This window comes from Rhinolophus sinicus, chromosome 5, assembly GCF_057876585.1.
Source record: "Rhinolophus sinicus isolate RSI-liver-muscle chromosome 5, RSI-T2T, whole genome shotgun sequence".
In the NCBI taxonomy this organism is placed as follows: Eukaryota; Metazoa; Chordata; class Mammalia; order Chiroptera; family Rhinolophidae; genus Rhinolophus; species Rhinolophus sinicus.
The window spans coordinates 45,543,591-45,568,361 of record NC_142505.1 but is presented as its reverse complement, the minus strand read 5'-3'; the positions used below and the strand labels follow the sequence as shown (position 1 = coordinate 45,568,361).

At 39.0% G+C, this 24,771-nt stretch overlaps 1 protein-coding gene across 10 annotated transcripts in view; it reads left to right on the top strand.

The window, feature by feature from the left end:
• Nucleotides 1-24,771, top strand: part of GRM7 (glutamate metabotropic receptor 7) — an 820,225-nt gene that overhangs the window by 493,350 nt on the left and 302,104 nt on the right. For all 10 annotated transcript variants that reach the window (XR_016021304.1, XR_012489707.2, XR_012489705.2 and 7 more), the window contains exon 5: nucleotides 20,024-20,164. Coding sequence is in view for 5 of the 10 variants with exons in the window: in XM_074313055.2 (XP_074169156.1) it covers nucleotides 20,024-20,164 (141 nt within the window). In the remaining 5 variants the exon portion in view is untranslated. The remainder of the gene's footprint in view (nucleotides 1-20,023; nucleotides 20,165-24,771) is intronic.

Below are 24,771 nucleotides of genomic sequence, written 5' to 3'. Positions count from 1 at the left end.
TAGGGCTGTTGGAAGTTTTAAATAAGTTATTTCATGTAAATCACTTAGGACCTAGAAATAATAAATGCTCCAAAATGTTAATTGCTATTATTTTTATTATAGCTTTGCAATGTCTCTTTGCTTAAGTGTTTTTCACATTGAATTATTTAGAGCATGGGTTTTCAAGTGACAAGACTAGGACTAAAACATTGTGTTTACTTTTTCACTTTTGTGACCCTGAAAGAGGTATCTTCCTGGACATCCATGTAAAGACGATTCAGGTGCTATAGAATTAGAATAGACCACACAGATGAGTGCTTCCATTACAATGCGAACCCTCTTCCCATTCTTGCTAGTGTATACTTCCTCAGGGATCGCTGTTGTCGAGGTATCCGTTCTTAAGAACTAACGCTCAAGGATTTCACCATGCCCATGAGATAATACCCAAGCTTTTTATACTTCAGATATTATTATACAATCTGGTTCCCTCATACCTTTACATAAGCTTCTCCTTTGCATAAACATCCATTGTAATCACACCTATCTGTTCATCACCCAGCAACACAGATGATGCAACCTCCTCACCCCTCTATTCTTGCTATTATCTTCTACTCTCTTTAGTCCTTCCTGTCTGTATAAGCTCTGCATTTAGACTGAACTCAGTTCACAACTTAGCCGTGGTATAACTGCATGTAACTCCAGCCTGGTGTTCCCTTTTGTCGCCTGAATTTCTGCAACATTTATAGAGTACCTCTGAAATTTTTAGATGGTTTTGTGCTCTTTTTCTTCTTTCATTGTGGTTAAGAGCTTACCCTTTGTAATCAAGCAGATTGTGTTTAGGTTCCACTCTAGCTATGAACTTTTGGGTAAGTTATTTACACTATATAAGTTTCAGTTTATTCATTCACCAAATGGGGATAATTATGATAGCTACTGTATAGGATGTTTGTGAGGATTGAAATAACACATTTAACACTCTTAACCCAGTATAATTATTCATTTTTTTAAATAAACAGTATTATTGTTATTGTTGTGGTGTATATTTTCTTATCTACCCCCAAAGACTGAAAGTGCCTTGGGGGCAGGGATTACATGTTTTCATAATCTCTCTACCACGGGGCCTCTTGCTTTAATTAATTTCTGCTGTGATTAATTGCTGTATCATGTCTTTTTATGATTTCATCCAAAACGTTTGAAATTTGGATGAAAAAGAAGCAATCCCTGGTGACTAAAATAGGACTGCATCTCATTGGATGATGACACTGACCTAGGTCGCAAGCACAAGCTCTGCCAGTAACTGTCACAGAATTCTTCTCTGGCACTCAGTGTGCTGCCAGATCCTTAGAGGAAGAGGAAGTTATTGGTAGGGCTATGGTACAAACAATGCTGACCATATTTTGTTGCTGGAAACATCATGTCTGAGGCAAGACCACATTCATTATGTTGCCATGCAGTCTGAATACCAAGTCCACCCATTACTCGTGTTAAAATGCAGAGTGTGACGCTCTTCCACCAACAGTATTCTACGTTAAGAGGAGAAACAAAGATTTCTGTGTCTGAAGCAAATGGCAGAAAATTGAATTTGTACTCTAGCAACACCAATTACTTAGAAAAAATATTGAAAGAAAAAAATGTTGACCATCATTCTAGACATTTCAAATACACCAATTTGATTTCATTGCTCTAAAAAAACTTCTGATCCAGCTTCTCCAAAGATAGAAATGTTTGCTTCTTCCTGTGAAAATGTCTATCATCTCAACTCTATAACTTCTGACAGTCTCTCTGTTTTGTTAAAATTATCTGTGTGTATCCTACTTCTGGGCAATCTCCTTGAGAATAAAATCTATATCTAACTTATCCCGCATCAATATTAGTTACAACTCTTATATTTGCCAATCGATGGCAGATGCCCATTGGGGTTTGCCTAAACATCTAGGAAGAGAGATGATTTACTATAAAGATAAAGAGGTGTCATATAGAATCCAAGGGCAAGAAATATATCCGGGTCCTAGAAACAGGCTGGAGTTGTGTATTTGAGCCCTGTAGAAAGTGCAAGACAATTTTTCCTTCCTCCTCCATGGCTCTTCTCTCTTGGCCTTTGATCGACTCATTCTCCTCTTCCAATGCAAACTGACTTTTTCTATTTCCCAGTATGCATGGCTGCTACTCGCAACTCCTTATTTTACATCTATTAAAGTGAGCAGTCTCACTTGAGACTGGCATTTCATTATTTCCAATTTCAGGTTCTCAAAGAAGGGAATTTGATTGGCCCAGGTTGGGTTGTGTGCTCACCCCTACTCAGTCAATCAACACCTAGCACAGCTATATGAATGTGTAAGTGGATTCCTAGAAAATAAGATATAGTTGCCCAAAAGCAGAGGAGAGAATTCAGAACACATACCCTTTCCTATTATAGCACATAATGCAATGCCTTTTCCTCAGAAATATCTTGGTAACTTGGGTGGTGAAAGAATGAAATGATCTGAATTTGCTTCCTGAACTTGATCTTCGCATAAAGACATTTATTTATGTGGAACATCTATTCTCAGCTGTTTTTACATTTCTGAAAGTATGATGTGTGTATTCATATGCCAAATAATACACAGAGAAATGACACCCATCAATATAACATGCATTAGGATTTGCTGGAATAGGGGTCAAAAGCTAGGATGTTGGGACAGTGTAGCTAAAACCTGAAAATACCACAAAATGAAAGGGACCTTTGTCATGACATTATTAGATGATGCTTTAAATATCAATTTAAGCTTTTCTCAGTCTCCATAAAACTTTTCCCATGGAAAATCAAATAGTAAATGATCAGAAACCTGAGGCACTGGTATTACTGTTTTTCAAGCTTTTCTTTCTCTTTTTCTTCTAGTCCTTTCTTTTTTTTTTCTTCCTTTTTTTTCTCTCTCAGATCTGCATAAGAAAAGTCCTTCCATCAAAGTGTTAGTTGATATTTTTTGTCACTTAATCTTTAGGCAGTGGCTGATTCTGTGACTAGAAAGAAAATGAAATATCATTTTGGTAAAAATTCCTTCTGGATCGTTATAGATGTTTGATTATATAAGTTTAGGTTTTGAACTCACTGAAAACTCTGGCTGCTGAGACATTTTTAGATCAGAGTACAAAATGAAGATGGTAACCAGGCAACGTGGTTCTTGTACAGTTATTAAAAATAAAACGTGAAGCTTTCATGATGCAGAATAATTCTCTGACAAGTTTCTCTGGCTTTCACTCTATTGTTGTCTGGAAAAATGGGTAGTTCCACTTGTTGAATTTTTCAACATTTTCTATGGGCTAAAATCATTATTTTGTAAGAATATGATTGTTGAAAAATTATATACACACATGAATGTAATCATGATAATTTAATGATTCAAAAAATTCTTAAACATTTATTCACACAAATTATATATAACAAATTTTTACAAAATTTAGTATGAAAACGTAAATCTGACCCTACATTCATTAGGATGATATCAAGCTTGAATAAACATATGAGTATGTATACTCTCTATATAGCACAGTATTACTAATTAAAATTTTGGAAAACTTTCCTATAATGAATAACAATTTTCGAAGAACGGTACTGAGTTGCGATTAATTATGGCAACATACTTCAATCACTATTTGATGTTTCAGAAGACAGTTGAGCATGTAACATTATCTTACGTTATCCATATACATATATACCAATAGATATGTTCAAGTTAAGGGACCTTGTCTTCTGTTTTTCTCATATACCTTGGATAACTCTTCTGGGGCTATAAGTAAAATGGGTATATGAGTAATCAAATTACATAATATTCTAGAACGGATGTTGTCAACCCAGACTGCAAATCAGAATCACCTGGGAAGTTAAAAATACTTATGCCCAGACCCATCAGTCTGGCTTGGAGTCCGGGCATAGGTATACCTTTGTTTATTTATTTTTTACATAATACATATCATACGTAATTCCAGTGTTTAGCCAGGGGTATAAACTACTGTTCTAGATGTAGATATTCTGTAAATCCTCATTTAGAACAGAGGATGTGTTCCTAGAAAGAGGAACTCCACACACAGGAGTGTTCGTGGGTTGTTATAGCACCGTCCTGGGGAGATATATCTGCAGGCATCAAACCTTGGCAAACACTCCTCATGTAAAGTCTGTCTTTTATGAAAGACAGATCTCAGCTGGGAAATTCTCTGACAGATCCTTGCTGATTGTTTCGGACTTACATGATCTTCTCCAGCTTGGTAACCTGGCCCACAGCCTATCTGGGAACTTACTGTTTCTTCCTGAATGTTGACAAAGTAAGAGAGGCTAAAACGGGTCTTAGAGTTCGGGAAACAGAAAAGAGAAACTCTGATAGATGACTGATTCTAGGTTTATTAAAAAAAAAAAAAAAAAAAAAAGGTAAAGAAGGAACTGCCCTGGTAGTCTTTCTACATCACTGCAGTCTGCATAAGGTAGGTTTTCAACCCTGATGTCAGGAGGGATGTGGTACCAGGAAGTGTGTGTGTGTGTGTGTGTGTGTGTGTGTGTGTGTGTGTACATGCATGCACTATGGAGTTTGGAATATGCTCTCTTTCTCTTCCACCTTCGTCCTTCTCTCCCACCAGGAAGCCCCTCGGTGGACAAGCAGGAAATGATAGAAAATTCCTAACTCTTTTAAGTTATATATGATATATATATATAATGAGAACAACAAAGACACTATCCAATCAATAAACAATGTTTGCAACAAATCCTACTATTTTTGGTGTTCTATAAAGACAATCTATCTATCTACCATCTATCATATTTCTTTCATGAAAATACTGACCACATTATATTGAGCAAAAATCCCACATGTTTGTCCTTTGTAACTTTCTAGAGATATTATAGAACTGAGAGTTCTTTGAGAGCCGAGAACAGTTTTTTGTTTGTTTGTTTTGTTCTGTTTTCTGTCCAATATATAAAACCTGTGCAAAGCATTTAGGCCAAAGCTTCAGGTATAATAGTCACCCATTAACTATTAGATTATATTATCATTAATTTATTTATGTTTTCATGTCTGAGATTAATATGTATTACATAATAGATTTCCAGGAACAATTTGTTGAAAATATACAATCACATCAAGGATAGCATGTAACTTTTATCCTGAAAAAATGTCAGATCAACATTAGCTTCCTAAAGCACTAAGCTATAAAGGAGCTGGAGACCAGGATCCTTAGGACTAATTATCATGATTGATTGGTGATGTCTGCTGTGGTTGTAAATATAGGAAGTAGTGACATGAGTATACTTAGTCTACCTATTTTTGGATAAAGACATAAATGAGAGAGTCATAGTTTGCCTTTGTGAAAATTAGTTGTGCATAGAAACAGGAATTAGCTTATCTTAGAGGATAGGGCTCTTCTAAAAAATTTTATGACATGAAAGAGATTGAATATTACATAGAATGGACATATATTTTGGTGATACATATCTTACATATATGTGTTTTTGTTTTACACATAATTTATGCTTTGGTTTATAGATATTATAGATGTATAACTATATATAAATATATACATATATTTATATATATAGTTTTATATATATAACTATATAGACAGATTTGGAGACATGAATGAGCTAAAAGTAAAATAAATATCAGCCACCCTCCAGTAATAACCCACTATCGATGTTTGATGAGCTATATATACCGGAAGTCCCAAAAAAATGTATGCACATGACTTGTACTGATCTTTTGTTATCAGTGTATATTGAGTATTACAATTTTAATACAGTTTTTTCCTTTCTTAAAATGTGTATACATTTTTTTTCATCTCTCTCTCTCTCTCTCTGTCTCTCTCTCTCTCTATATATATATATATATATTCATACATATATAGATATATCTATATATGTACAATAGATATAGCATCATACATATATATTTGTCATACTATCAAAATTTTTTAACTTTTTTAATATAGCATATTAATATGAATTCCCAGTTAATGGCGTATGCTCTTAAAAACTATACTTTCCTGTCTGTCAAATTCTGATGACTGCATACTATTGGAGCATATAGATGTTATGTAGTAATGTGTTTTTGGAAATTTGTGATGGTTCTAAGTTTTTCTTATTATAAACAGTGCTCTAATCATTATCTTCAGTATCCTAACTTCAAATGCCATTAATATTTTGCTATGCATGTTCTAACTTCCCCCCTTTGAACTTTTGTTGTGAAGGGACATTTTGGATAAAATCCCAGAAATTATGTTTTTTCACCTAAAATATTTCAGAAAATATTCCTAACTGATAAGAACTAAGGATCTATTATTTACATATTTGCTATCTCTTATCACATCTAATAAAATTAATCCCTTAATATAATTTAGTACTTTATCTTTTCTAAAATGCATATGTAGTTATTTTATTAAGATAAGTATCTTGAAGTATAATTGTAATATCAAAGAGTTTGCACTGTTTTATGATTTTTGAAACATAGTGTCAATATGTATCACACTCAAGATTGGTGCAGTCAAGATTGAACAAATTTAGCAGCACAATTCTTTTTTTTTATTAAATTTACTGGGGTGGCATTGGTTAGCAAAATTACATAGATTTCAAGTGTGTATTTCTATAATATTAATACATCATCTATATATCACATTGTGTGTTCACCACCCAGAACCAGTTCTCCTTCCATCACTATATATTTGACCCCCTTTTCCCTCTTCTACGCTCCCGCCTCCCCTCTTACCCTCTGGTGACCACTAAACTTGTCTGTGTCTATTCATTTTTGTTTCTTTATTTGTTTATCTTTTTTCTTTGTTGCTTTCAGTTTTATATCCCACATGTGAGTGAAGTCATATGGTTCTTGACTTTTTTTGTCTGACTTATTTCGCTTAGCGTGATAATTGTTACTGGGGAGGAAAGAAAACTATGGACATTTGGGATATCTTGAAAATAACATAATGTGGATGGAGGAAAAGGAAGGTGAGGAAGGCAGGAGAGGAGGAAGGCAAGAGATTATAGCAAGGACATTAGAAACTCAAGCCCAAAATAAGGCTGTAACCTATGTGAGTCAGACCCTTTACCAAGGTTCTGTACAGAACCTTTAACCAGCTAAGGCAGGAGTTCAAGTTGAGCATCATACTGAGGGTGGGGTAGAAGGGAGGGGAGCAGGAGCTTCCTGCCACACCTCTGCAGACACAGCCTGTGGCCTCCAGGGAGATGGTGGGCTCTTCAAGCCTCACTTCTTAAAGCATCCACTAGAGGGATGGCATTTTATCCTTCATCCCTAGAAGCAACTGCATGCTGAGCTGCCTCAGAATAACATCAATTCAGGCTATTAAGCTTACGTGGATGCACATGGCAGAGGACAGCAATGAGGGGCTTTCGAGGACGGAAGGCAGTTGCTTTATAGTGTCTGGAACTGATAGTAAAAACTATGTACATTAACAAGGATAAAGTTACTTTCATTTACTCAGCAACTTTAAGACAAATACCATATGATTTCACTTACTGGTAAGATCTAAAAAAAAAAAAAAAAACAGGAACAGAAACAAACTCAGACACAGAGAACAAACTGATGGTTGCTGGATGGGAGGGGTTTCGGGGATGGATGAAAAATGTGAAGGGATTAAGAAGTATAAGTTGGCAGTTACAGCATAGTTATGGGGATGTAAAGTCCAGCACAGGGAATATAGTCAATAATATTGTGATAACTATGTATAGTGCCAGGTGGGTACAAGACTTATCAGGGAGATCACTTCATAATGTATATAAATGCCATTTCCCAAAAAATAAGACCTAGCCGGACAATCAGCTCTAATGCGTCTTTTGGAGCAAAAATTAATATAAGACCTGGTCTTATATTATAGTAAAATTAGCAAAAATTAATATAAGATCCGGTCTTATAGTAAAATAAGACCGGATCTTATATTAATTTTTGCTCCAAAAGACGCATTAGAGCTGATTGTCTGGCTAGGTCTTATTTTCAGGGAAACACGGTATCTAACCTTTATGGTGTACACATGAAACAAATATAATATTGAACGTCAACTGTACTGGAAAAATAAAACAAAAAAGATGTTAGTTAGTTTAGCCTTAATATTTTTTAAATCTTCACATCAGTCTATAAGGTAGATACTACTAGCCTCATGTTATATATGAGGAAACAGAGTTGTCTCTTTAAGTCTTTTCTGGAGTAAGTGAATGAATGAGCAAACAAATATACAGTTCAACAACCAAACACAAACAATGGAAACCTAAGTGATCAACCTAGCATAAGATAAGCAAAATAAAATAGCTAGTAGTTGGCAGCCCCATGATTCAAATTCAGGCCCATCTGACTCCAAAGCCAGGATCTTGATAGCTGAACATTTCATGCATAGTCCCTAGGGTTCAAATTTCAAAGTTCCCTAAATTTCTTCTTCTTGTTCTTTCTCTCTCTTTTTCTCACCTTCCTTGTGTGCCTGTGTTGATTTTATTTTCATTTAGTTAATATTTATGCTCTTACCACAATATGTGCCATGCATGTTTCTAAATGCTGTTCTCCCACAGTAGCCACACAGCAATCTTGTGGAGCAGACGTTTTCATAATACCCCTTTTGAGAAGCTTAGACTTGTTAGTATCACCACACAGCAGCCTACCCTTCCGTCTCCTTCTACCTGCCCCTAAAGAAAGGAGAGTCTGTGAGACGAATCCTTTCAGGGACTTTGCTAAACCTTTGTGTTTGCACCTTATGTCTCCCTGTTAGGTCCCAAAAAGATAGCTAGTCAGCCAATGACGAGTAAGATTCCCCATGGGGGGGGGGGACGACAACTCAAGCCAGGCGCAGTCGAGTGGGGACCAACAGGAGAACCCATGGGGTTCATAGGGGTGGGCACAGCCCCCCACCTTCCCCAGGTTAAGGAAAGCCTCTTCCTCTGTGGCTGCATTCCTTCCCAAAACCTGCAAGGGAAGAGATTCAATGATGTGCTCTCCATCTATTCATATGCATAAAGGTTTTGTCCCTTGGGGAAGTACATGCATCCTGAGACTTAAGGTTCAGCTGCCTGCAGGCAAGGGTGATTGGCTTGAATCAGTTTCCTATTGTGATATACGGGATTCACAGATCTTGAGATTGACAAGCTTTATCTCCTTTACTTCCCCACCTAACTAATAAAAGCTGATGCTCAGGCCGGATTAGGGGCATTCAGTCCTTGAGGCTGCACATCCTTTGCCCCCCCCCTTAACTCTATTCATGGCGACTGTCTTTTCTTAACCCTGTGCCGCCCTCCTAGCCCTCCTTGCTCCCCACAACCCTTGTCACATGGGGCCTCAACACTTAGGTTATTTGCTCAAGGTCTTCTAGCTAGCAAGCAGCAAAGTTAGAAACTGGACCCTGAAATTCTAGTTTCAGAGTCTGCTTTTAACCATTTTAACTATTAAACTATCAGTTGAATATGTACTGTTCATACCCACATTCATTTTCATATAAGCATACTCAGATTACATAAAGTGCCCTTCTGTTTCCCAGGCAATTTAAAGGAAAGAAAAAAATGGTAGGCCTTCTAGCGTTATATAATATGCAACATCCCTTTGGAAGCATTTTGTAGAATAATATTGCAAACATTATTTTCTCTACCTCATCCATAAACACTTCCCAAGAGATTTTTGTTCTTTGTGGAATAATTTCCATTGCAATAATTCTTATTTGTTTTCTCAAAAATAATGGCTGGCTTCCACCACTCTCATCAATAGATACAGCCAGCAAATTTGTGGGTGCATCTGAGAGCCTAGATTTGTCCCATTAGATCAGTAACGTTATCTTCTTGTCAAACTGATTTACATGTCTTCAACTTCAATTTACTTCAATAAACGTTTACCGGAATTTGAATTGGGAAGGCAAAGAGAAGTGAGACAGCGTCTCTGTCCTCCAGGAATGTAAAGTTTCCTGAGAGAGGCAGACAAGGAACCGACTGCCCACAGCATTGCACAAGCGTAGGCAGGCAGTGTGCACAGGGGATCAGAGCACATGCCACGTGGCACTGGCACCTACTGCAGACGTCCTGCAGCAGACGGCCCCAAACCCAGGATGAAGAATCCTTAGTTCCTACAAATGTGCAAAATCCATCCTCTCACAGAGACTGGAAACCTCAAATTCACTTACTATGGTTAAATCCATACAATGCTTCCCATGTTTTCTTGTGGACTAGCAATGTGTGTTTCTAACGAGGATCCAATTCGATCATTATTCAGTTATGTTGGAGGACATTATCTGGAGGATGTGACCTCCAGTTGACCCTCAATCTGGACTCAGGCAGTCAGAGGCTCCTGTCCTTGGAATGGGGGCTCTGGTCACTGTTCCCACAGTGGAAGCCATTTTCAAGGAAGTAGCCTTGAGAGAATATGTTGTTGAAACTATCTTAACTGAATACCTGACTGGGCCCAGTTAAGGCCTCTCTGTAAAGTTTTAAGGATCTCTTCGGCACGTATGAAGATCTATTTGTCTTGTGGCATGCAAGATAAGCCTGGTAGGAAGTTCCTTTGCTTATTAAACTTGCCACCTACCAATCTGCCTCTTTTTTCGGTCTCCCCGTGCCTTCCGTGTACCAGGACCAGTTTCAGATTTTATCTGGGGAGCTCCTGAGTGCGAACCAACAAACTATACAACTAGTTGCTGTTAATTAGATTATTAAGAGGGCTGTGTGCCCCTAGTAATTTGAAACCCTGCCTTTCTTCTCTATTATATGACATTCTCATGTGCAATTGGGTTTATTTCTGGACTTTCTGTCCTATTCCAATGGTCCAGTGATTTTCTTATTCTTGTATCAGAACTATTCTTTTTTCAATCCTAGAGAATTTGGCATCCATTGTTATATCATACCTGGTAGGTTTTGCCTTCCTTTGTATCACCTCCCTTCCCCAACACCCTTAAACATTCATCACACTTACTCTTCTTTTTCAGAATTCTCCTGATTCTCATTGTTTTTTATATATGAACATTAAAAGGGACACGTCTAACTCTAGGGGAAACAAATCAATATTTTTATTAAAATCACATAAAATTTACAAATTAGCTTCAAGGGAGTAGACATAAAAAAACCTTAAAACTCTACTGAAAGACAAAAGGAAACCCGATTTAATGGAAAAATACACTTGTTCTTAGATAGGGTTTTTTATTTGTTTGTTTGTTCATTTTTTGTATCTATTTTAATTATGGTTTTCTCTTCCTCTACATCTTTTAAGTGATTTTGGTTGTACAATATGAAGATAAATGATTTCTCTATCATTTTTGTATCCTGCTTCTTTTTCCAACTTCACTATGTTTTTAATTGCTTTTTTCAAGAATATATTCTTAGGGGCCTGAGATAGTATTTCTCATTTCAGTGGAGTCTGTGTATCACTCAAGTTGAAGCAAAGGTGTATTAAAGTAAGAGAGATGCATTTCTCAGTGGTGGAAAGCTCAGTGTCTACCATGACAACCATATATGTCTTAAAATGTTGACACCATCAGACATGGTGGGGACATATTGTGAGCAGAAGTGCTTAGACCCCCCGAAGCGAAGAGCCATTCTTTAGTACCTACTGAACGTTGACACCTGGGAATAGGGTCTGTGTTACCACATCTTCTAACTGAACAAGTGTGTAAAGCCAGAAATCTGGACTTACAAGTGAAATATCCCGACGTTTAAATTGGTTTTAAAAATACTCTGGGACAAAATAAGAAGGACGAGTGTATAAGTTAAATATATTCCTCAGGCCATTAGTTTGCAACAGCTGGGAAACAAATGTTGCGTTCAGACCAGACAGAAGTTGTAGAATGGTATAATACCATAGGATTTATTTTACGTATTGTTAGTGTATGAGTTTCCTGGAGCTGACATGATCATAGATTTGGTGTCTTAAAACAGAAATGTATCGTCTTACAGTTCTGGAGGCTTGAAGTCCAAAATCAACATGTTAACGTGGCCATGCTTCCTCTGAAGGCTCTATAGAAGGAAGCTTCCTGGCTCATCAAGTTTCTGGAGGCTCCAGTTTTGCTGGGCTTATGGCTGCATCACTCCAGTCTCTGCCTCCCTAGTTACATGACCTTCTCCATGGCCCCTTCTTCCTGAGTGTCTGTGTGTCTCTTATAAGGATATTTGTCATTGGACTTAGAGCCCACACAGGTAATCCCGGATGAGCTCATTTTGAGATCCTTAATCACATTTGCCATGTAATTTCTTGTTATACAATATCCAGATGTTGTATTTGGATCTTGTATAACAAGATCCAAATTCAGGAAGTTAGGACATGAATGTATCTTTTTGAGGGCCTCAGTTTAAACCACTACAATGAGTTATGTCATATGTAGGAGCCTGACTCAGAGAAACTATGCTATCCAGCAGCACATGACCTAATTCCTGGAACCGTCAGTTTGCCCTTAGAAGGTCACGTCTCTGATAAGTAAAGCCCCTTCCTCATTCCGCTCTCTCCTTCCTCATTCACTCCCCGCCCAGTTTACCCTAATCCATATAATCTTGTAGCTGCAATAAAAAATTTGAGGCTTGATCAGAACTTTGTCTTGCCTCCATTTCTTCGCGCCTCCTATTTTCTCTTTTCAGGGTGTCTCCCTTCGGTCCCTGTTGAATGCCCCGCTGGTCGGGGCAGTCATAGAAATAGAAAAGTGCGTAAAACAAATACAGATTTGTTTTCAAACTTTGCTGTTCTGATATACCCTCTCAGTAAGTAGCAGGGAATATGAGTTTCCCTGCTTCTTCTCAGCAATGTCTGTGTCTTCCCTTTTCTCCCCTCTCCTTCATCTCCTTCCCTCCTCTCCTCTCCTCTCCTCTCCTCTCCTCTCCTCTCCTCTCCTCTCCTCTCCTCTCCTCTCCTCTCCTTTTCTTCCCCTTCTTTTCCCTTCTACCCCTCACATCCCCCTCTTCCTTTCCCCCCTCCCTTTTCCTCTCTCTCTCTCTCTCTCTCTCTCTCTCTCTCTCTCTCTCTCCCCCCCCCATTGTTTGTCTTTTCTTCTTACTCATCAGTTCATTCACCTATTCTCTTAGTATTGCATTCCTGTGATGAGCCAGGAGCTGTGTGTTTCTGAAACATGAGCACATCCTTCCTAAGATCCTCTCCTTTATAGGCCAGTGAGAAGGAAGCCTTGGCTGCTGCCTGCCATTTGGGCTGACAGGGATGCTCTAACCTGCAATGCATGACGTGTGGATAAAGCAGCAATCAGGGTTAGTGGTCATTGTCTGATGCCACGTGAAGCTACATTAGTACCTGTCAGTGTCCCTTTACCCTGGCCATGAAGGCAGCTATGTCCTTTGACCCCCTCTTGACACTCTGATAGCTTTCCTTTTGTACCACACACTTGTGAGAAGATTCTTCCTTCTCAGCTGGAAAGGTCACCTCCCAAACACACTGCCAGGATGAACTGTGTGTCTGTAGACTTGCGCTCTCTTGTCTCAACCACAAAGTTCAGGGGGTGTTTAAGGGCAGCACTCCAGTTAAAAGAGGAAAGAACCAGAGAAGTAGAGTCATAATGTCGGCTAAAACCCTGCTTGTTATTTCTATGCTCTTCTAGGTTTACATCCAAGATTACAGGAATGTTACACAATGTGTACCCAATGGGACATTTGCTTCAGAACCACCTGGAGATTAATGTCTGAAGTTAAAATAACCTGTCCAACAAAAGGAACAATTTCATTATAAGAATTTCATCTGTTCCACATGAAAGAATAATCTTTCTCCTTTAACATAATGCTGATTCTGTTTCCTGGGAACCAAAACCCTAGACTCAATGCCCTGGATTACATTGAAAAACTCTGATAACGTAACTAATAATACCTTTATTGTTTATCCAGATCACTTTTCTTCTGAGCTATAATAGGAATGAGGAGAAGTCTCAATTCACGGTCACACACACACACACACACCTATATACATATATTTCTAGATATTATTAGAGTTATTCTAATTTCTGATTCTATCTCTAGCCCTCTCTTGGTGACTGTACATCTTGTATTAAACCACCTACCCCTAAAGAGAAGATAGGTAAAATTATTAGGCTGCAGAACCTGTAGTGACAGGTCAAGAGTGATGGCTTGGTGACTGCAGCCAGAGGGAAAGCTTTAGACCTCCCCATAGCAGAAGCTCCTTATCTACTCATAAAGTAGCGGTACGGCATGTGCCTAAGCCAAAGGGCTGCCAAGCATATTGCAAGGCACTGTGAAGGCATGGTTGTAGCAAGTGTCTTTTGAAAACTTAAAGATCCCATGGACAACTTTATTCTTTGTGAATGAAAATGAATAGAATGAACCAGTAAGCATTAGTTGATATTTTGCCATAGTCCTGCTAAAAAGAAGTAAACAAATTACTAGGTCCCAAAAGAGATGGGACTCAGCTGAGGCAAATCAGCAAGGACTCGCTGAATTCAAAAACCTCAATCTGACCTCTGCTTCTGCCTCTTTGAATTGTCTGCAAGGAGCTGTTTTCTGATACTTGCTTTGGCTGCAGCACCATCAGCCCCTGCAGCCAGTTTTACATTTTGATTGACTGACCCATTCCAATGCCTGACCACGTACAGGCAGACCTCAGAGATACTGCAAGTTCAGTTCCAGATCAGTGCAATAAAGCAAGTATTACAACAAAGTGAATCGTAATCTTTTTCCTGGTGGAGGGTCTTGCTTTCAATTTGTAAAAAATGCAACATCTGTAAAACTCAATAAAGTGAAATGCAGTAAAACGGGGTATGCCCGAAACTGTTTTGCTCTTCTACCTGTTGAATCACCCCAGTTGCCTTGTGAATTGATGGCTGATGTAGTATTAGGTTGGTACAAAAGTAATTGCAGTTTAAAAGGTTCAAAACACTTGCAAAAACACCAATTACTTTTGCACCAACCTAATATTTCAGTGATCGGGCATCTAGGAGTGAGAGAGGGGAGGTGGCATAGTGAGTAGGCTGCAGCAATGCTCCATAGCAGGTATGACAATCTCCTGGGGAACTTGGGGTAAAACAAGAAGACTCAGGGATGCTGCCTCAATAATCTTGGGCTCCACCTTTTTTTTTTTTTTTCTTTAAGTGTGTTTATCCAGGACCCATCAGCTCCAAGTCAAGTAGTTGTTTCAATCTAGTTGTGGAGGGCACAGCTCACAGTGGCCCATGTGGGAATCGAACCAGCAAACTTGTTGTTTAGGGGACCGCACTCTAACCAACTGAACCATCGGGCCACCCAGTCCCCACCTTCTTTATCAGCTCTGCAGATGATTGTGATAGCCGCCAAAGCACATGAATCACTGCTCTGTAGTATGGAAATCAGGAACCAGTGTCTAAAATGAGGCAGACTTGGGCTCAAATTCCTCTCTGGCCTTAGTTTCCACCTCTTAAGTGTGAATAAGATTAGTATCTAGGATTTCTGTGACACTTAATGAGAAAATGTATATAAAATACGTAGAGTGACAACTAGTTGGAAGACAAACTTACTCATATATGTCTTCATTCATTGGATAAGCACTTATGTTGTTGAGTTATTAGAATTTTAGTAGCAACTAGATTGCATATATATAGTCTATTCATACTTGTCAATTTTGAGGCCTGGTTATCCTGGAACATTTTGTAATGCTAGAATGACTTCAAGACTCTTAAGGCGTAGCACATGCTATTTCACCTGAATAAATGTCCAATCTCTGCCAATCCCTCTCTCTCAGTTAAAACCTATTTCTCCTTTTTCTTATGTATCTAGTCTCTCCAGGAAGCCCTTTCTGAATTCTTAAGACAGTTACCTCTCTATTGTGTGAGTTCCCAAAACACCACCTACATTTCCTTCACGGAAGCCATTAAACTTGTAAATTTATGTTACTTTGAATGATACTTTTTAAAGTCTATCTTCCCCATCTGGCTGACTATAAATCCCATGAGGTGCCGGGTATGTTTTAATCCCAATTTTTATGAGTGCAGAGAACAGTGTCTGTCACACACAGATGCTCGGTTAATATTTAATGGGTGAGTATGTTCATTAAACAACCAATAGCTAATATTATTCTTTATCGGGCATGATGCTGAGTACTTACAAATAATAGCTATTTTAATCGTAATAACAACCGTGTGAGGTAGGTATTAATATTAACCGCATTTTACAGATGAGGAAACTGAGACAGAATAACAGTAGTCTACTCAAGTCACACAGGTAGAAAGTGGCAAAGCTAGGTTCCCACCCGTGTTTTGTGACTCTGTTTTTGTTCCCGACCACACTATGTGACTTCTCTAATGACAAAAAGTGCAGCTCTCATACAAGTCAACAGCTCAAGTCTCTAGCAACCTGCCCCAAAGCAAAGGTACAGGCAGACCTTGCAGCTATTGCGGGTTAGGTTCCAGACCATCTCAATAAATCAAGTATCTCAACAAAATGAGTTGTAACCTTTTTGCTAGTGTAGGGTTTTGCCTTCAATTTGTGGGGGGGAAAAGCAATACCTGTGAAGCTCAATAAAGCGACGTGCAATAAAACAAAGCATGCCTGTATGCTGTGTTGGTACCTGGCTGAGAGCAACGAGATTTCGCTGCAAGGCCTGTAGACCTTCAGAGGAGGTAGTGAAGGCACAGGGCTATTTCAGGTTGCCTTCTTAGCAACACTAAGACATGGCACAAAATTGAAATTCTGGGGTGGAGAGCCCAGAGTGGTAACAGGAGACACAGGTGAGGAAAGCAGTCTTGGAGCACGCAAAGGGACCCTGAGCAGTGATGACCAGGGGAAGACAGAGCGAGTCCCCCTGGGAATTCATCCACAGGTAGCACAGCATGCTCTGCCTCCCCGGGGTCATCGGCAGGCCACGGGATGGCAATGCAGGGCTCCTGTCATCCCAAGCAGGGTGCTAAGCAGCAGTCTGAACTACAGAAGCAGAGCCCACATCCTCTCATCTGAATCAAGGCACAAACTTGAGGCTAAGAGGGTGACAATGCTGAGGTCTAACAAACTGGGCTGCAGCTGCTCAAATCCTACTTGCTGAAGTTCAGGATTTGCTCTAGAGCCCTGCTTCTCAAAGGAAAGGCAGCATGAGCATCACGTGGGGCTTGTTACAAACGCAGGATTTCCTCCCCTTCCCCACCAGAGCATTGCTTCTGAGAGGACAGGGCAGCATGAAGATCACCCGGGGCTTGTTAAAAACGGAGCATCTTTGGTCCCACCTCAGACCTTCTGGATCAAAATCTGCATCTTATGAGATCCCCAGGCAAGTCCTATGTACATGCATTTGGGAAGCAAGAGCAGTAGGCAGCCTCCGGGAAAGGGTGGCCAGCAGGCCTGCCGGGAGGAGCAGGGAGCTGAACAGGCCGAGCCAGCCAGACATGTGAGGGAGAAGGACAAAGGTCTTGGATAAGAAATCTTTCCCTTCATTCACTTCCTGTTACAATGCATGCAGGCATCCTCTGCAGTGGTTGCTTTCTTTCCAGAAATCTGTTCGTTCTCAAGTACAACAGAGGGAAGTAGAACTGACTGCTGCTTTCCCTTCCTTTTCTTCTCTTTTAAATGTTCCACACTCACCTACCTGCGTGTTAGCCTTCACCTAGTCCTTCCTTCATCAACATCCGTCTGCATTTCCAGCAGACACAGGCTGAAGAGAGGTGTTTTGAAACAATAGGCTTTTTTAATGATGACGTTTCCTCTAAAGATGTATTCTGAGCTGGAGAATGCATGTATCCAGGCTTCCATCTGAGGCATCTTAGTAGTTCCTATTCTGACTTTGGCTTGGGTTAGTACCTGTAACATGGGGCCGAAAACTTTTTCTGAAGCCCCTTTGTGTTCTATTGAGGATGCCTCTTCCTTGAGTGCGTTGTTGTCTGGGTGATGCACGAAGGGGGGCTCACGGTGCTGTGGTAGTGAAGGGCTGTTTCAGTTGTCTATGACTGTGTAACAAACCACCTCAAACGTCGTGGCTTAAAAGACAAATCGCCACAAATCTGCAATCGGGCCTGGTCTCAGCTAAGTAGTTCTTCTAGTGCTACTTGGGGAGCTGGAATGGGAGAAAAGGTCTAGCTGAGAGGGCTGAGGTCTGGCTGGATTCTTCTCTTTCTATATGACGTGACATCTCCCAGACAAACCTCTTAGGGCAGCTGGATTCTAAGGAGAAAATTCCGCCCATACCAGTACAATTCCGCAAGTACCAGTACAGGGTTTCCTGGCCTCTGCTTGCATCGCACCTGCCAGTGTCCCATGGACAAGAATGCAGTACATAAGAGGGGACTACACGAAGGTGAGAGGCTCAGGAAGCACGGTCCGTCAGGGGCCACCTCTGTCACAGTCTACCACCCTTGCTTAGTTTTGTTCCCCACAACCCCCGCACAGGGCAAAGATAGAAAAATGAGTCACTAGTCACCATGTATGAGTGTCTGTATATATGTACATGACCAAGTGCATATATGTAGTGATCTTGGAAACATGGAGAACTCATCTCTTTCCCCCAGAGAGTCCCCTTTATTTAGGAGTATTACATTATTCTACTGAATAGTTGTCTGGGGTGGAGGCAGGTTTTTGGGAGAACAGGGAGATGGGAGGAGGACTTCCAGCCAGACTAATCAATCAGTATTGACATCAGAATGAGACCGGATACTACAACAAGCTTTATCTTAAATCAGTTAACGTGGTGACTTTAAAAGGACAGTTAGCTGGGTACCTGGTCAAAACATCATCTGGTCCTGAAAATGGCCTGGAAAATGACCTAAGATATATAGAATATTCTTTTTATTTTTTATTGTGTGTGTATATATATATATATATATATATATATATATATATATATTTACTAGAAAGTTATATATATATATATATATATATATATATATATATATATAAAATCCCCTTTACTTTATAGTTTGTTTTTTTTCTTTCTCTTTTTTGTTTCACTGTCACATTTATATATTTTAAGTTTATATTTATAGTAGGTTTACTATATATCAAACCACGAATTTGGTGCTCAGAATGTAGTGGTTAATAAAGTTAACCTGTTGTTCTCCTCTAAGAGTTTAGAGTCTGGAGCTAATTTTATTTTTTCTTTTAATGGCCTTAAAGTTAAGGGAAAACTTTGATATAAATAATGTGAGAGTAAGCCCATCTTCTTTTATGGTTCTTGATATTAAACTCTGTAAATTTCCAGTGTTTCCACTGCTACACACAGGACACAGTGAGGAAGGATGTGTTGTCATCTTCATTTTTACAAACAGATGAGAGGAATATCAGCGAGGTTGTGTGTACTTGCTCATGTTTCCATGACTTAGTGAGATTAGTGGAGCTGGAATTCAAGCCCAGGCCTTGTGATACTGAATCCAGTGTGATTCTAACATGACGGTATTTCTTCATTGGAATATTTAAATTGCACTAACCTAATGAGGTAGCTAGAGATTTCCTGGGGACCTGACCTCTTGGGTCTCTACTCATCTCGCATTCTTTGTGAATAACATTGTGCTAATGTTGGGCTCAGCCACAGACATGTGGCTTCTTTAAAGAACTTCTATTTTTACTAGAAAGTTAATTACATAGTGGGATATTCCTAAATGAAAGAGGATTCTTACAGGGATATCCACAGGTCTGTAGCTCACCTGGTCAGAGATGCAAAATATGGCAAAATGGTTGACCGTAGACAGATTATTATTTCATCAAGCCTGTTTTTCATCAGCAAAATGGGAATGACAGTAACTACTGCATAGGTTGTTGAGATGAGTAAAAGAATGTATGTAAAATACAGAGTCTGGCCCATAGTGAGCCCTAAAAGTACCAGTTATGATCTTGGTGATGATAAAGATGCTTTTGTCTGCAGTCTAGCTCGCCAGAGATGCAAGGCATGTGTGAGTATCATGTCATCCTCAAGGGTCTCTAATACAGATTTCATTGTGAAAATGTCATTTATAACCAACATCCGTCTGACAGATTGAAGTAGAGACACAGGTATACGTTAGCATTAGAATGTTTTTTTCTTCTGTTGATTTCTTTTTTCTTTGATTGACACAAAAGACATTCAGTCTACTAAAACAAAGACAAATCATCACTGGTATTTTTATTTTCAACTGTTTCAGCAGGTCCCCACAAGCAATGACCTTTATATTTAACTCTGTTTAGGGTTTGATGCCTATTTTACGTCTCGCACACTTGAAAACAACAGAAGAAACGTATGGTTTGCTGAATACTGGGAAGAAAACTTCAACTGCAAGTTGACGATTAGTGGGTCAAAGAAGGAAGACACAGATCGCAAATGCACAGGTAATTTCATTCTCACTGTCCGTCTCCTGTTACTCTACATGGCCTCTGTTGAAATGTCTGCATAAGTGACAGAAGGAAGCCTGGCTGGAGACAAATTGAAAAAGTAAATTGAATCTTACTAGATTGTTCAGAAAATGGAGCAGGATCATGCATCTTGCAAGACAAGAGAAGTACAGACAAGATTGTATTTTTTTTCTGCCTGTCCATCTTGCAGTAATTGACATTTTCATTGATTCTTTGAATTCAAGAGGGGTCATGTTGTTTTGAATGCTCTCACTGATAAGTATTAGTTCATGTTGTAGCCAGCAATCTGAAGTCATTTTCACATGGACAGAAATCTCTAATAGTCCCATATCAGCACTGGATTTAACTATTACCATGGATGGCAATATTTGATTAAGGAAACAAAGTACTTGGGTTTAGAGTAATGAGAGTTTCGACTCATTTTTATAACATGGAAATTAATGAGTCATCTGCTACTTAAAATATGCTTTAAAATAATCACCAAGCCTCATATGTAACCTTGTGTAATTATTCCAAATTAAAAACACATGTGTATGCCATCTGTCAATATAGTTAGTAGTCAGAAAGCAAAGTTACACATTCATTCATTCACAAATGTTTACTGAGCAACTCCTTTCTGCTAACCAGTGTGCTAGGCACGGGGGATCTGATGGTGAGCAAACCATGTATGGGCACTGTTTTCATGCTGCTTAGAGTATAGTGGGGGGGAAATCCACATCATTCCAGTGATCTCTCTAGGAATACATAATTACAATCTGCAATAAGTGTCTGAGGGCTAGAAGGGCATATAACCGAGGAATTTCACTCATTGAAGGCAGACGCAATTTCAAAAGATCTACTTGAGGGATGAGTAAGCATCATTTGGTTAGAGAAGGGAAAGGACAGATTAGAGAATTTCTGATAATGGAATAATGTGACAAAGGGCTTATAGCAAGAGAAATTATGGTATCTCTCAGGATGTGAAAAACAGAAAATGTAACTGAAGAAAAGAATAGGATGAAGATGTGAACCGAGGTTTCAAGTATAGAGTTACGGACAAGGAATAAGCCATGTTGGGACATATGTGGAATTTGGTCTTTATCCTAAGAGTACTAGAAATTGTGGAAAGGTGTTATGTAAGGGTGTCACATGATCTGTCTTAGACCTAGACCTTTATTAAGTCCCAAATTCTAAACTTCTGTTGCCTTCCATGTTTGTAATGATAACCTTGAAGTATCACAAAGCCCTAAAATCCCTTCTGTGTGTTCAGGAAAGGCACACTCATGTTGGACACACTTCCTGTGTTTAGTTTCTTTGTAATACAGCTCTTTGAACATCCATTCAGAAAACATCTATTAATTACCAGTAGTGCATGCAAAGCATGATACTAAAAACACGGTCATTGGTATAGAGATGCTTCAGTTTAGGGCTTTTCCTCAAGAAGTTTTCTGTAAAAAAAAGAGGTAAGACATGACCAGAGACAGAGATGTAAGTAAAACAATGATACAAAATAAATATGCATAATTGAATGTATAACTCAGTTAATTGTAATATCAGATTAACCACATTCTCTAGGCCGTGGTATACAACAAGGAGGTTTTTATAAATATGATCCTTATAATATTTGGGGAAAAGGGAAAAAAATTAATTCAATGTTGACTAGACCTAGGTGACACAAAGCTTTCAAGTAGAAACTGAAAAAATTAGTTTGGTGTCTGGATAATTTGTCTATATGACAAGGAACATCCAAATATATTAGAAGAATCGAAATGATTGATGACATTTTTTTGGTTCTTTCTGACATGTGGTGTTCTGTAGAGTGTCTGGAAAATAGAATGGATTGTGTGATGGCCATTAGAATTGTTCCATCAAAGGCGAATCCCCAGTCTTTTTATGTGCTTTAACATAAGCTGTTTTATTTGTAGTCACATTTTAGTGCTGATCATTGAGAATTTAGGTTTACAAAAACAAGTATGCTCATCATCCAAACCACCACCTTTTAATAATGGAAATAGAGATGTTTGTGTTTTCATATGCTCCTTCCATGTGAGAAAAAAAAAATCTGTGATCAGATGTACTAAATTAACTGTGGTCCCAAATTATTTGAATATTCTATCCTTTCCCTGTTGTTGGTTTGTAAACTAGCCTTCATGCTCAGAGAGAAATGAGAGACCAAAGAAAGAGATGGTCCACTCCAGATTGATAGATGGCAAGTTTAATAAGCAAGGGGACTTACTTATGAAGCTTATCTTGGGCGGCCACAAGATGAGTAGATCACCACACCCACTGGCCAGAATCTTGAACATTTATATAGAGGCCTTAACGGGGTTCAGTCTTATATACAGTCCAGATGGTCTCAACACACTGCTCTCTCAAGGTCATGTCCTTGGTACAGCTCTCAGCATGGGAATGGTGAGCAGAGTACATTCCAAGGACAGGGGAGGATGTGAGAAGCCTTCAGTTGCCTGACTCCAGCTTGTGGCTCAGCTAGAGGTTATGTTCTCTCTCAATGCCCTCCTCCAACACCTTTTCTTCCTTACCACTTCCACTGTGGTAAAATGTGCCGTCCTGAGTGAAGGTAAATACTGTTACCACCATTGTGTCTCTTGCTGTTACCATCATTGGATATGAGAACATGGGTGGTTGGGTGTTTGTTTTTCTTTCTTGTACTTCCTTTTTCCAAATTCAGCTAAACTTGTATTTTGCTTTCAAAATAGTCCCAAAATGCTATTTAAAAAAAAAATCTTTACCATTTAAGTACACCTTAACTTAGAAGTGGAGAAGTGGGAGGCAAGGCATGCTAAGATTTGCTAGCCTAGAGGAAAAAAAGAAGTGATAGAGAGAAGTGACAGATTGCATTGTATTAATGAGAGCTCTTGAAACTGGTGAGAAATTAAGTTTCAATGAGGAAAAAGAACGGAGGGAAGAAGGAAGCATTGATGGGCTTAAAGATATGAAAGATATAAGGGAAAGCTGCATTGGCAATCATATTTGGAAACATTGAAAGAATGAGCACATTGGGAAGAAACAACCAAATGAGAAGGCAAGCTGACTAGTCTGGATTGCAGATCTACTGCCTGAAGAGAGTGTCGGTTTTGATCTGAGGCCTGAGGAAAGCAGTCTCTTTCACAGGTCTCTTTCCGTGACTGGGCTGTGCTAAAGAATAAGTCCTAACTATTGTCTGTGCCTGTGAGTTTTTGTTTATTTGTTTGTCTTATTTCTTTGTTGCTTTCAGTTTTATATCCCACATATCAGTGAAATCATATGGTTCTCGGCTTTTTCTGTCTGACTTATTTCACTTAGCATCATAATCTCAAACTGATAGACACAGACAATAGTTTAGTGGTTACCAGAGGGTAAGGGAGGAGGGAGGTGGTAGATGAGGGTAAATGGGGTCAAATATATAGTGGTGGAAGGAGAACTGATTCTGGGGGCTGAACACACAATGTGATATATGGATGATGTATTACAGAATTGTACACTTGAAACCTATGTAATTTTACTAACCAGTGTCAACCCAATAAATGTTAATTAAAAAAAAATAAGTCTTAAAGTATTCACTCCTCAGATTCGGGCACAAATTAAATTATAAACTTTTTTTTTTTCCTGGGCTGCATAGTCTCTTTAACCATAATGAGCTATTTATTATATATTAGCTCTAAGTAGACTATCATCAAATCAGTCATCTGGCAAGACAAGTTTTAGAGTTGAGGCATGGGACCCATGCTCCTTGGAGAGATAAAACTTCTGGGTTCAAGGAATAACAATGGGTTCTAAAAACCTGAGAGAGCAGAAAGTCACGAAAGGAAGAATAATGGTTGAAAAAAACACTGAAATTTATAATTTGTATACTTTATAATTTAACTGGAGCTAGATAGGCATGGATTCTTATAGAAAATGACCTGACTACCCTGTAATCTTTATTTCTACAAATTATCCATATGCATTCAAAGTTCCTTTCAACCAGGAAAGCAACCACATTCTTCAGTATTGATACACAGTCCCAAGCTTTTCCAACCCTGAGAGCTAGACATTCTTCCTCCTACCTTCCCTAATTTTCATTGATATAGATTAAATCTTGGCAGTGACTCATTCTGTTCATGGGTTCACTGGGCTGCCATCCCCCAAGGGGACATGTAGTTGAGTAAGTTTATTGATGGCTTAATCATTCTCAGGACACACAAACTCTATGTGACAGGTACGATAGCCATTCATGCGACTTCATAGTAGAGCTCCAATTCCTCATGGAGAGAGTGCTAGCTACAAACATAATAAAGAAAACTTTTCTAGACAGTTCACCACAGAGTACTTGTCATTTGTGGGCAGAAAGGTCAGACGTGGGTTTATGTCAAGTAGTGTTTATGTTCCTCCACCTCCACATCACTTGCTGTGTGTTTTTCCCCTTAAGACTTGCCAGTGTATCCCTGACACGAAGACCAGTTTAGAGAGTGAGCTCTTTGGGAATAATAATTATGTTTTTGTGGAGGTACGAAGGACACAGAAAGAAGAAAAAGTTCAGAGGTAAAGTGGTCTCTGAAAAAGAAAGTGAGGACCCAAAGTGGTTAAGAAACCATGAGTTCTGGCATGAAAGAGGCCTGGGTTTC